The sequence below is a fragment of the Chrysemys picta genome, chromosome 2 (genome assembly GCF_011386835.1).
Source record: "Chrysemys picta bellii isolate R12L10 chromosome 2, ASM1138683v2, whole genome shotgun sequence".
NCBI lineage: Eukaryota > Metazoa > Chordata > Testudines > Emydidae > Chrysemys > Chrysemys picta.
Window position 1 is genome coordinate 58,332,972 of NC_088792.1, and position 14,074 is coordinate 58,347,045.

Here is a 14,074-nt window from a genome sequence, read left to right on the forward strand (position 1 = left end):
AAAATAAAGAATAAATGCTAGCAAAACTGCATTCAATATCAAATTTGGAGATAACATAGTTCCTTGTTTATAAGGCACTGTGAGACAACACCTAGAACACTACATTCATTCATGGAGCATTTCAATAATAGAGGGATGTCCACAAACAGAAGAGAATTCTGAGGAAACAAAATTATTAATGGAACAGAGTTACTAATATGAATTGTAAGAACTAGATTGTGAAGCTGGGTCAAATAACTAAAAAGGATATAATAAACATGAAAACTCTAAATCACAATAATGGGTAGATATAAAGGTATGTCAAATAGTTTGGGGATGAAGCAGAAAAGTTGACAGAATACCCTGGGTTGTGTTTGACTGACACGACCTTCTCAAAGACAATCGGGAAAGCCCCGTCAACTGAGCTATTTAAAACTGGACAAACATTGGACAATATATTGTAGTGAAAAACTATTTTGGGAGAAGTATAAATGATGACATTAAATTGGAGACCTGTTTGTTCTTCTATAGATGTTGCTAGAGAACATCACTAGAGGGCATAAAAGTACACAATAATTACATCTTTCATCTTCAGCTGTTTCTCTACTTTGTTTATATGTATATACATTTTAGCATCTAGATTGGTTTTTTTTAAAAGCCTCCATTATATTGGTAAGGATCAAATGTGATATAAGTTTAGTTATCCTCAAACCCTGTATCATTTTGTATAAGTCATAAGAGAAAAACGGGGCTAAATCTGTATAATCTAGAAAAAGACAACTCAGGAAACAGGATCATAGTCTGAGATAAAAATATAAAATAAAAAAGGGAGCTATTCCCAGGCCAGATGATACAGAGATGAGGAACAATGGCCTGAAGCTATAAAAACTAAGATTTTAACTAGTTATTGAATTAAGACCTTTATTCCTCAATGGAATCTAGCACTTTCTGTTTAGAAGTGGCTATAGTAGTGATCATTTTTAAATTTTTAGAGAGCCTTCAGAACACTCATCTCATGCATTTTCATTTTATACTCACAAATAAGTGGTACACACATAATGCATGTGTACTCATGTGCACAACAGTGTACACACTTTCATAAAATGAGCCATATTGCTTAATATGTCAGGACATAATGACATCACAATAGAGATTACATTTGGAAGTGAGTTGGCAAACTTCATCACTTCCCTTCATGCAACGTATCTGGAGAAAATCTGAGCTAAAGCTATATATTTATTTTACTCAGTGCCTCTAGTGGGAAAGTTTTCACTCAGCTTTATATAAAATCAGCTAAATCAGGAATCTAAATGTAAAAATCTCAAGCTTCAGTTCATCACAAGGATTAGTGATAAAGATAGCTATTAAATATATACCAATAACTGGATTACAATTTATCTAGAAGTTTAGCATCTGTGACATACTGTGTACATTTAATTTAATAAAATGAATCTAAATACTGTTTAACATCAGTTAGTAAAGTTAAATAAAATGTGTAACTCTTTCAGAACTCCACATATAGTAGGAATGCTTGTTTTTCTCTTCTATTCTATCAATAAAAAAACAAGTCCAAGAGAATGAGCTTTAACTAGTTCTAAAAGCTTGAAGGACATGGTGACCATGTAGAACGGAATGTGGGAAGGAAATACAGCAAACCAATATACATTTATAATTTGAAAAGTCAGACTGAAAATTCTGATTGCTTGACTGCTTAATATTTAAGTGGAAATACAAGGCTAAAAAGGAAAAGTAATTGTTCATGACCTTACCGCCTTCCCCATCATCTGATCCTCTGAAACTAGGATCCTTCAGCATATCCAGTTCAGCTAACATGCGCACATACAGAGCATTTTGTTTGAATGAAGGGTAAAATCTTTCATCCCGCAGCATCAAGTCATACACCTTATTGATTTAAAATACCAAGATTACCAAAGCTAATAATTAACATAAGTTTCTAAACACACATTTTTATTAAAATGTGCATGACAAATTGTTTATGTGAACACAACATCTCTCACACGCACTCCCTTTTTGGGGGTTTTCTTTAAATCCTGTTGCTGTATTATAAATATGCTTTGGTTCACGTGAAGCACAGTTAACAATGCACTTTTAAAACAAGGTGTGATATTACTGGTTCTAATAATATTGCCCTTTGAAAGTATAGAGAATATCTGCTCAACCAGACAAAATCTTGCTTACCAGTAAAAAGATTAAAAAATGTCTCCCCCTTTGTTGTAGATATATTTTACCTTTTTTCACATCTAATAGCGCCCTAATATTTTAACAGCATTTCTGGAAGTTATTCATTGCAATAGCAACATACACCTCTACCTCAATACAACGCTGTCCTCGGGAGCCAAAAAATCTTACCACGTTATAGGTGAAACCACGTTATATCAAACTTGCTTTGATCTGCTGGAGTGTGCAGCCCCGCCCTGCCGGAGCACTGCTTTACCGAGTTATATCAGAATTCGTGTTATATCGGGATAGAGGTGTACTTGCAAAAAAAAAAAAAAACTTGCCTAAAAATGTCCTAGCTCAGGAACAAAAATATACTAACCCATCCTTACCTTGATGATATTATTAAAAGTAGTGGGACTTAAGCACATGTTTAAATGGGTCCTCAATAAGGATGCTTTCCTAAACTGGAGCTTTAACACACAGATATCAATATCACCCTAATTATAACAATGCCAAAAAATTACTATCATATGTACATCTTTTTTCCCCACTTGCTTTTAAAACAATGAACTAGTTATGAGGTCTGTGTACTGGAACTGTAAAACAGCATAGGATGACTAATCTAAAATTGAAGAAAAGTTTGATTGTTGCCAATAAATCTGGTAGAAGGGGGGGGGGAGGTAAGGAGGGAATAAAAATCTATGATTTTTTTAATTTAAATTAAATTACAGACTTATTTAATCAAATAAAGTTATTCAAAATTAAATTTGAATTTGATAGCCTATATTAAGGCCTAAATTTATTATAATCTATTAAAATCATTTAAATTAAATACAAAAATAAGTATTAATCAGTATGTTTGCCACCCAGTTGTAAAGAAAGTCAAACCCCTGAACAGGTGGAAGTCACTAGTTAAGCACCTGGAACCAGCCTTTAATGAAGGGCTAAACCAGCTTTTGACAGCACTAGCTTCTTCTGCAGGGGTAGAAAGAATATTTTCTTCATGTCAGATTATTCAACTACTTCAGTTCAATGACTAATCCATTCAAAGTTAAGAAACCAATTGGGATTTGAAAAAGCAGGAATGCTTGTTTTCTTCTTCTATTCTATGAATAAAAAACTAGGTCCAAGAGGATGAAGCTAACCCAGTTCTAAAATCTTGAAGGACATGGTGACCAGAAACAATCAGTTCAATTCACTAACTACAGATAATATTTCCTTTAATATATCAGTTTTTGATCAACTTTTATGTATCCAGCATATTTAAGGTAGCTTTATTTAATTCTTCAAATTAAAATGCTGTTTTGACAAAACCACAGGAAATAAAATTTATTAATAAAAATGAATCATTCACCATTTTCTAACAATAAAAAAAGATTACCAAAGCTAATAATTAACATAAGTTTCTAAACACACATTTTTATTAAAATGTGCATGACAAATTGTTTATGTGAACACAACATCTCTCACACGCAAATTAAGAATTTGAATAAATGCAAGTCAAGCTACATAGCTACTTAAATGAGTATAGATATATTATATCTTCCTGGTTAGTAACAAGTACCACCAAGTTTAGTGTGAAGGCTATATTCAATTGCAAGTCCATATGTTTTAATGGTTATCACAAATAAGAAACAAAGTGGTTTTTTGTTGTTTTCATCTTAACTAAAAAATACAAATGGAAAACATGACTAACATCAACTATTTAAATCAAGGTTTCCTGCTTGCTGATTTAAATCATTATTAAATTCAGCAATTTAAATCATTTTGATTTAAATCAATCCACCTTGCTGTAATGAGTCTCAATAATTCCTGTTAAATAAAGAGTGAATATGTTATACCTTTCTCTGAATGTCATCGAAGATTTCAGGTGTTGGTTCCTCGTGGTTCAATGTTTCTGCCAGTTTTGCTACCAAGGAGTCATCAATATTAACTCTTGGAGATGCCTGTCACAGAGATCTAAATCAATGTGTGTAGGGTTTAACTTAAAAAAACCAACACCACTCCATTTGAAAAAATTAAACCCCAGCCTTAATACAAAATAGGGCTATAAATAAGAAACACACAAAGTAATAACTCTGCAACAGTTATTGAAATCAAACCTAAAAATGCCCTGTGCATACAGCTGCTATTCAGTTAACGAGAGTTATATGAATCAAGGGGATCACAAAGAGAGGAGTTTGAGAGGGAGGTTTGTGGGAGGAAGACGGAATATAATCGCTATGGTTAGGAAGGGCTGCATCGCCAGTGCCAACGCTGCTCCTGTCTCCTCCACCTGTGCTTGTACCCAGACAGACAGCCTAACCATTGATGCCTCTACTTAGATCCTGGTGTGGATTTGCAGAGACTGTGGCCTGCATTTCCCACTCTCAGAAAGTCAGACTGGGGGGGAACCATCCAGTGTGAAAGGTGCCTGCTGGTGGAATCTCTCAGGAAGCAGGAGAGCTACATTAGGAGGTGGCTAGGCTGAGGAGCATTCATGCCCATGAGCAATTCCTTGAGAGTAGTCATATGGAGACATCCAAGGCTGAGGAAGCTGCCAGTGTCCTCCCTGTGACAGAGCCATATCCTCCTCACCTGGTGGTGTGACAGCAGTCCTCTGTAGCTGGTTACCTCTGGCAGCAGGGAGTGCTCCACCCCAACTACCAACCCACCCACCATGGTGATGGGAAACCATTATGGTGCCCTGGCAATGAGCAATGAGGAATCACCCCCAAAAGATTGAAGAGGAGAGCCATGTACCCCAAGGCTGGGAGGATTGCAGCCACCATTCCCAGGGGAAACGTAGGGTAGTGATGGTTGGTGACTCTCTTCTGAGGGGGACGGAGGCATCCATCTGTCACCCTGACATAGCATGCTGCCTGCCAGGGGCCTGTATCTGAGACGTTACAGAGGGATTGTCGAGGATCATCCAGCCCTCTGACTAGAACCCCATGCTACTCATCCATGTGGACACTAATGATACTGCGAGGTACGACCCTCTGCAGATCAGGAGTGACTACAGGGCTCTGGGACTAAGAGTGAAGGAGTAGGGAGCACAGGGGTGTTCTCTTCGATCTTTCTGGTCAAGGGTAGGGGCCCAGGCAGAGGCAGATGCATCCTAGAGTTGAATGCCTGGCAGCATGGATGGTGTTGCCAGGAGGGCTCCGGCTTCCTTGACCACGGGATGCTGTTCCAGGAAGAAGGACTGCTAAGCAGAGATGGGGTCCGCCTATCAAGAAAGGCAAGAGCATATTTGGATACAGACTGGCTAACCCAGTGAGGAGGGCTTTAAACTAGGTTTGAAGGGGGCAGGTGACCAAAGCCCACAGGCAAGTCAAAAACATGGAGACTTGGGAGAAGGGTCGTATTTGGGGGGAGCATGGGTTGTTATAACAGGGATAAGGTGGAGCCAAGACAGAACTGAGGGGCGGGAGAGAAATCAAATCAGTATCTTAAAGGTTTCTATACTAATGCGAGAAGTATGGGGAATAAGCAGGAAGAACTTGAAATGCTATTAAATAAACACAACTATGACATAGTTGGCATCTGACTTGGTGGGAGAATACTCATGACTGGAATATTGGTATAGAAGGGTACAGCTTGCTCAGGAAGGACAGGTAGGGGAAAAAAAGGGAGGAGGTGTTGCCTTATATATCAAAAATGTACACAATCAGATTGAGGTTGAGACGGAAAGAGGAGACAAACTGGTTGAAACCTCTGGGTAAGAATAAAAGGGGAAAAAGCAAGGGTGATGTCATGGCAGGGGTCTACTACAGACCACCTAGCCAGCATGAAGAGGTAGATGAGGCTTTTTTTAAGCTAGCAAAATCATCCAAAGCACAGGACTTGGTGGTAATGGGGAACTTCAAGTACCCAGATATCTGTTGGGAAAAATCACACAGCAGGGTACAGATTATCCAACAGGTTCTTGGAATGTATTGGAGACAATTTTTTATTTCAGAAGGTAGAGAAAGCTAATAGGGGAGAGGCTGTTCTAGATTCAAAATAAAGACAATGGATTTTAGGAAGGCAGACATTAGCAAACTCAGGGAGTTGGTAGATAAGATCCCTTGGAAAACAAGTTTAAGGGGAAAAAAACAATTGAAGACAGTTGGCAGTTTTTCCAAAGAAACATTATTAAGGGCACAAGAGCAAACTATCCCACTGTGTAGGAAAGATAGGAAGTATGGCAAGAGACCACTCTGGCTTAACCAGGAGACTTTCAATTATCTTTAAAAAAAAAAAAAAAAAAAAAAAAGTCCTACAAAAAGTGGAAACTAGGGTCAAATTACAAAGGATGAATATAAACAAATAACTCACGTATGTTGGGACAAAATTAGAAAGGCCAAGGCACAAAACTAGATCAAACTAGCTAGAGAAATAAAGGGTAACAAGAAAACACTACAAATACATTAGAAGCAAGAGGAAGACCAAGGACAGAGTAGGCCCATTACTCAATGAGGGAGGGAAAACAAGAACAGAAAATGTGGAAATGGCAGAGGTGCATAATGACTTCGTTTCAGTTTTCACTAAGAAGGTTGGTGGAGATTGGACATCTAAACAAAGTGAATGCCAGTGAAAATGAGCTAGGATCAGTGGCTAAAATAGGGGGGAAAGTTAAAAATTACTTTAACAAGTTAGATGTCTTCAAGTTGCCAGGCCCTGATGAAATGCATCCTAGAATACTCAAGGAGCTGACTGAGGAGACATCTGAGCCATTAGCGATTATCTTTGAAAAGTCATGGAAGACAGGAGAGATTCCAGAAGACTGGAAAAGGGCAAATATAGTGCCAATCTATAAAAAGGGAAATAAGCACAACCCGGGGAATTACAGACCTGTCAGCTTAACTTCTGTACCCGGAAAGATAATGGAGCAAATAATTAAGAAATCAATTTGCAAACACCTAGAAGATAATAAGGTGATTAAGTAACAGCATGAATTTGTCAAGAAAAAATTGTGTCAAACCAACCTGATAGCTTTCTTTGACAGGGTAACAAGCCTTGTGGATGGGGGGGAAGTAGTAGATGTGGTATATCTTGACTTTATTAAAGCTTTTGATACAGTCTTCCTAACTGTCAGGGTGGTTAAGCACTGGAATAAATTGCCTAGAGAGGTTGTGGAATCTCTCTCATTGGAGATTTTTAAGAGCAGGTGGGACAAACATCTTTCAGGGATGGTCTACATAATACTTAGTCCTGCCATGAGTGCAGGGGACTGGACTAGATGACCTCTTGACGTCTCTTCCAGTCCTATGAGTCTATGATTCTAAGGGGGAGAACAGATCGTTCAAATTCCTCTCAATATCTTCATTCATGTATCGTGAAATTTTCTGAATTATTATCCAGTATTAAATGTGGAGAATCATCTCAAGAATACATTTGAATGCTTTCAAACTGTTTTTGTAAAAAGTAAAGTAATACAAAGGCATACTTTAAAAAAAATTTAAATAATACATATTTGTTTTCATGTGTTTTGTGAATTTGCTGTTTGTGAAATATCCCAGTTGGAGGATACAGGAAACTGAAGTCTTCTTAATAATTATTGTACAACATGGTCAACAAGAATATAAATATACTCCATAGAGAAAATGTGTCTCACCTCTGAAGGAACCCAGGAGAAAGACTATCAGTCTGCAAGTCAATTCAATCGTTGATTTCTACATAGAAGGGTTCTAATTATGACAGAGGTATTTTTTGTGTGTATCCAACCTGGACTACAGCTACCAAACCGTATCTGCCCACCAATCAGCTTCAAAAGACAACAATTTCTGGTCAACACCAACCTGGTATGTATTTAAAACAAGTGAAAGACTCATTATATAACTGAAGGGAAAATGTGCTGATAAAGAAATATTACATAAAAGATTTGGATAGAAATTTGTTGAAGACATCTGTGTGAGACAGGGTGAGTGAATTTTAGAAGCACATAAGAAAAGTTTACTCATAGAATCATAGGACTGGAAGGGACCTTGAGAGGTCATCTAGCATTCATGGCAGGACTAAGTATTATCTAGATCATTCCTGACAGGTATTTGTCTAACCTGCTGTGATAAATGAAGGGAAGGGGGGAGCTTTTATGGACACCCAGCCAGCCAGCTAGCTATAAAGTCCCTCTTGGTGGCTGTTCTTGGCTTGCTTTACGTGTAAAGGGTTAACAAAGGCCCCCCAGGTAAAGGAAATGGAGTGGGCACCTGACCAAAAGAGCCAATGGGAGGGCTAGAACTTTTTAAAATTGGGAAAAAACTTCCCTTTGTCTGGGTTTTGTGGTGCTCCGGAGAGCGGAGACACAGAGCAGCAATGGTGTAAACAGCTTTAAGCCAGGTATGATTATAGATTATCGATTCATACCTTGAACCTACTTACCTGAAGCCTCAGATATGTAAGTAAATTAGGGAAGGTCTAGAAAGACACGAGTAGGGTTATTTCTTATTGGCTTATGGAATCCTCTGTGCTAAACCCAGATGCTTTTGTTTGCTTGTAACCGTTAAGTTGAACCCCAAGAAAGCTATTTTGGGTGCTTGATTTTTGGAACTGCTCTTTTAAAAGCTAGCAAAAGCCTAAGTTCCAGATGTATTTTTCTTTCTTATTGTTTTTAATAAAATTTACCTTTTTTAAGAACAGGATTGGATTTTTGGTGTCCTAAGAGATTTGTGCATATGTTATTTAATTAGCTGGTGGCAACAGCTAATTTCCTTTGTTTTCTTTCTCAGCTCTTCCCTGGAGTGGGGGTGAAAGGGCTTGAGGGTACCCCACAGAAAGGAATTCCCAAGTGCGTCTTCCTGGGTTCCAAAAGGGGTTTTGCATTTGGGTGGTGGCAGCATTTATCAAGCCAAGGTCAGAGAGAAGCTGTAGCCTTGGGAGTTTAATACAAGCCTGGAGTGGCAAATATTAATTTTTAAAATCCTTGTGGGCCCCCACTTTCAGCACTCGAAGTGCCAGGGTGGAGAATCAGCCTTGACACCTGCTCTTAAAAATCTCCAATGATGGAGATTCCACAACCTCCTTAGGCAATTTATTCCAGTGCTTAACCACCTGGACAGTTAGGAAGTTTTTTCTAATGTCCAACCTAAACCTTCTTTGCTGCAATTTAAGCCCATTGCTTCTTGTCCTATCCTCAGAGGTTAACAACAATTTTTCTCCCTCCTCCTTGTAACAACCTTTTACATACTTGAAAACTGTTATCGTGTCCCTTCTCAGTCTTCTCTTTTCCGGACTAAACAAACCCAGTTTTTCCAATCTTCCCACATAGGTCGTGTTTTCTAGACCTTTAAACATTTTTGTTGCTCTTTCTCCAATTTGTCCACATCTTTTCTGAAATGTGGTGCCCAGAATTGGACACAATACTCCAGTTGAAGCCTAATCAGCGCAGAGTAGAGCGGAAGAATTACTTCTCCTGTCTTGCTTACAACACTCCTGCTAATATATCCCAGAATGATGTTCACTTTTCTTGCAACAGTGTTACACTGTTGACTCTCATTTAGCTTGTGGTCCACTACGATCCCCAGATCTCTTTCCTCAGTACTTCTTCCTAGGCAGTCATTTCCCATTTTGTATGTGTGCAACTGACTGTTCCTTCCTAAGTGGAGTGCTTTGCATTTATCCTTATTGAATTTCATTCTATTTACTTCAGACCATTTCTCCAGATTATTCCGAATTATAATCCTATCCTCCAAAGCACTTGCAACCCCTCCCAGCTTGGTATCGTCCGCAAACTTTATAGGTGTACTCTCTATGCCATTATCTAAATCATTGACGAAGATATTGAATAGAACCAGACCGAGAACTGATCCCTGTGGGACCCCACTCATTATGCCCTTCCACCATGACAGTGGACCACTGATGATTATTCTCTGGGAATGGTTTTCCAGCCCGTTTTGCACCCACCTTATAGTATCTCCATCTAGTTTGTATTTCCCTAGTTTGTTTATGAGAAGGTCATGTGAGACAGTATCAAAGCTTAACTAAAGTCAAGATATACCACGTCTACTGCTTCCCCCCATCCACAAGGCTTGTTACCCTGTCAAGGAAAGCTATCAGATTGGTTTCACATGATTTGTTCTTGAGAAATCCATGCTGATGGTTACTTATCACCGTATTATATTCTAGATGTTTACAAATTGATTTCTTAATTATTTGCTCCATTATCTGTCTGGGTACAGAAAGATAATTGTGCAGTAACTGGTTCTTCAAGATGTGTCCTTCTCCCTCCCTCAATGGGTGCTCCACTTTAGGTGCCCAGGTGCCTCAAGCCCTTGATTGGAGATTTTTTGTTAGCAATGTCCATTCAGTCCATGCATGCAGTATACACAACCTCATGCCGCACTTCAAGGGTATATAGGCTGCGTGGGTGAACCACCCTCAGGTCCTTCTCTATCTGAACATCCAACAAGAACAGTCCAAAGCAGAGGGGAAAGAGGGTGGGTAGTGGAGCACCCACAAGGTCAATCATCTTGAAGAACCAGAGTTACACTACAAAGAGTGTCTAACCTTTTCTTCTTCAAGTAGAATACCTATGGGTGCTCCATTTCAGGTGACTCCTGAGCTGTATCCTCACAGAGATATATCTGCATATCTCAGACACGGAAATGTTTTTGAGTAAAAATGTGGAAGTTGCATTCGATCTTTCTGTGATGCAGACAAAATTTAGGTGATTTTTTGGTCCTATCCCGATAAAAAGCCAAAGCCCAGCCTACATCTAATGTATGAAGGGATGTCTCCTGCTGAGATTTATGTGGTTTAGGAAAAAATAATAGTAGATTAATAGACTGGTTAAGATGGAAATCAAACAGCACCTTAAGAAAGAACTTTGGATAGGTCATAGGGAGACGTTGTCCTTGAATAATACAAGTGGGCTGTCTGCCATCAAGGCTCCAATTTCTCCAACCCTGCGAGCTGACGTGATAGCTTCTGGGAAGGGTGTCTTCAAATATACGTGAAGCAAGGAGTAGGTTGACATAGGTTAAAACGGAGGCTCCATAATGTATCTAAGTACCAGGCTGAGATCAAGTCAGTAGTATCCTTAACCTGAGGGTAAAGATTCCCCAGATTCTTAATAAGTCTCAAGAACATAGGGTGATCAAAAATAGAAAACCCCTCTAGCGGGGAATGAAATGCTGATATTGTGCAAGATGAACTTAATAGAGCTGATAAACCTGGTTGTCTTTAACTCCAGCAGATAATCCAAGATGGCTGAGAGCAGAGAAGATTCAGGGATATGGTGGTGATGGTGACATCCGTGGTTGAACCTTTTCCATTTCTGAAAGTAAGTAATTCAAGTTGACTCCCTTCTAATGTTTAGTAATACTTGTTCTACTCCTGTCGACCAGGTGGATTCTATTCCCGTGAACCTTCTAGGAACCATGCTTGGAGATGGAGGACTCCTGCCTAACCTTGTTCATCGTTCTTAGAATTAGTGGTGTTGGAGGGAATGTAGAACAAGCCCTTTATCCAAAGAAGGAAAAATGCTTCTCCCAAAGAGAGGCAAATCCATGCCTTCTATTGAAAAAGGGGCACTTCCTGTTGCTGGATGTGGTGAATAAGTCACCTGTGGAAGTCCCCACTTCTGGATATCCCAAGAAGGATTTGAGAGTCCAACTCCCATTCATAGTGCTGAGAGAAGCATCTGCTGAGCATATTGTCAGGGACATTCTGGATTCCAGGAAGGTAAATGGATGATATCTGAATCTGATGGGCTATACCCCAGTTCCATAATATTACAACTTCAGTGCACAGGGAGGCGATCTTGATCTTCCGTTTGTTGATCTAGAACATGCAAGCCATGTTGTCCATCAAGTTTCTAATGGATTTGCCCTTGATGAGGGGTAGGAACTAAAGGGAGGTGATGTCTGGCCAGGGAGTAGACTGCCGCTAGCCACATTTGAAGGGGGTGCAGTCTGAGCTTCGCATGGCGGACAACATAAGTGCATGCTGCCATGTGACCCAATAGTCTGAGACAGACCCGGGCCACAGTGAGTGGATGTGCTGTGACACTGGCAATTAGATGAGACATTGCCTTGAACCTGGCCTCTGGCAGAAACGCTCTGGCTCGGTAGAGTTGAGTACCGCCCTGATAAACTCTATCCATTGGACCAGGACTAAAGTTGATTTTTGTTCGTTTGTTTGTTGCCCAGAGCCCGACAAATGGCTTGCAGCATTTCAATGCTGTGTTAGACTTAGGCCCTGGAGTGGCCCTTGATGAGCCAATCGTCAAGGTATGGGTAAAGCTGGATACCACAACGCCTGAGGTAGGCCACCACCACTGACACACATTTCATAAACACGCTTGGTGCTGTTTCCAGGCCAAATGGGAACACCGCAAATTGGTAGTGGGCGGTCCCAACTATGAAACGTAGGAACCATCTGTGAGCATGGAATATCGATATGTGAAAGTAAGCTTCTTTCAAATTGAGGGTGGCATACCAGTCTCCTGGATCCAGGGAAGGAATGATGGAGGTCAGGGAGATCATGCGAAACTTCAACTTCTTGAGATACTTGTTGAGGTTCCGCAGGTTGAGGATGGGCCATAGACTCCCCTTTGGCATCAAAAGTAGTGGGTGTAAAACTCCTTGCCCCTTAAATGCAGTGGGACTTCGACGGCTCCCACCTACAGAAGGCCTTGCACCTCCCGAACGAGCAGATGCTCATGAGAAGGGTCCCTGAAGAGGGAGGGTGGGAGGAAGGGATAGAAATAAACTGGAGAGTATATCCCCCTGCTACTGTGCTGATGACCCACTGGTCCAATGTTATAGAGGCCCAGGCAGGGAAGAAGGGGGACAGACGGTTGGAAAATAACAGGGGAGCAGGACACAGGCTATGTCACCCTCAAAATGCTTGCTTACCACCTAGTTGGTTATGGGTGGAGCTCGAATGAGCTGAGGATGCCGGCTTTAAGGTTTTCAATTTGTTTTTCTTCATCTAAGTCAACCAACTTTTGAGTACCTTATATGAATTGCGTTTTACAGGACAGGCAGTCATCAGCGCTGATGCCAGCATCCCTTTACAGACCTACTAGCAGGAACTACACCTCTACCCTGACAGAACGCTGTCCTTGGGAGCCAAAAAAATCTTACCACATTATAGGTGAAACCGCGTTATATTGAACTTGCTTTGATCCGCTGGAGTGCACAGCCCCGCCTCCCCGGAGCGCTGCTTTACCGCGTTATATCCGAATTCATGTTATATCTGGTCGCTTTATATCGGGGTAGAGGTGTATTTACCCTACACTTGATGCAAGTGAAATCATTCAGGTATCAACTGCAACATATCTGTTTTCTTGTAACAAGTTTTTTACCAAATCTATTTCACAAGAAGTTAGCTTCTGATTGCTCTAAATTTAACTAAGAGTTCTGACACTGCAGTGTACTTTTAAAAAAAAACATTCCACAAATACTTACCAATTCAAAAATTAGTAAATTATTTCAAAAAGAATATTCCTACCTTCTCTGATAAGTACTGCTCATAAATTCCAACTGCAGCTGCTCTTAATAGGCCTTTGGTTTGATTAGTCTGATGTTTTCCATCTCTCTGCCGGCTTAGTAATACCTCCAGCTGTTGCTGTGCTGTAACCCTGTACCCTTCCACTGTCATCCAGAAGAAGAGATGTGCTTGGCCTCCAGTCTGCTGCATGTAATCTACAAAATCAATCATTATTGTAATTATACCTGTTAGGATAAAAACACATCTTAAGAACTCACGCATCCTGATGTAAAAAACGGCTAGGTCAGAAACATTAACTAAATTAGGAATAAGCTTCAGGATTTGATTATGGTTTTGGATAAGACTATAACATTGACACTCAGAGTCACTGTAAGAAACGCCCCCCAACGCCCTATGGGATACTCATAAGACTTCATCAAAAAGCCAAGTCTGGAGGAAAGTATAGACCTAGGGCTGTGTTTTATATTAAAAAATGAGCACATCACATCTTAATTGT

General features: G+C 40.0%; 1 protein-coding gene across 34 annotated transcripts in view; it reads right to left on the reverse strand.

Moving 5' to 3' along the window:
* Window positions 1-14,074, reverse strand: part of SNX13 (sorting nexin 13) — a 153,808-nt gene that overhangs the window by 48,703 nt on the left and 91,031 nt on the right. For all 34 annotated transcript variants that reach the window (XM_065583229.1, XM_065583221.1, XM_042856479.2 and 31 more), the window contains 3 exons: window positions 13,579-13,772; window positions 4,002-4,106; window positions 1,749-1,881 (listed from right to left, as the gene is read on the reverse strand). In XM_065583229.1, coding sequence (XP_065439301.1) covers window positions 1,749-1,881; window positions 4,002-4,106; window positions 13,579-13,772 — 432 coding nt within the window. The remainder of the gene's footprint in view (window positions 1-1,748; window positions 1,882-4,001; window positions 4,107-13,578; window positions 13,773-14,074) is intronic.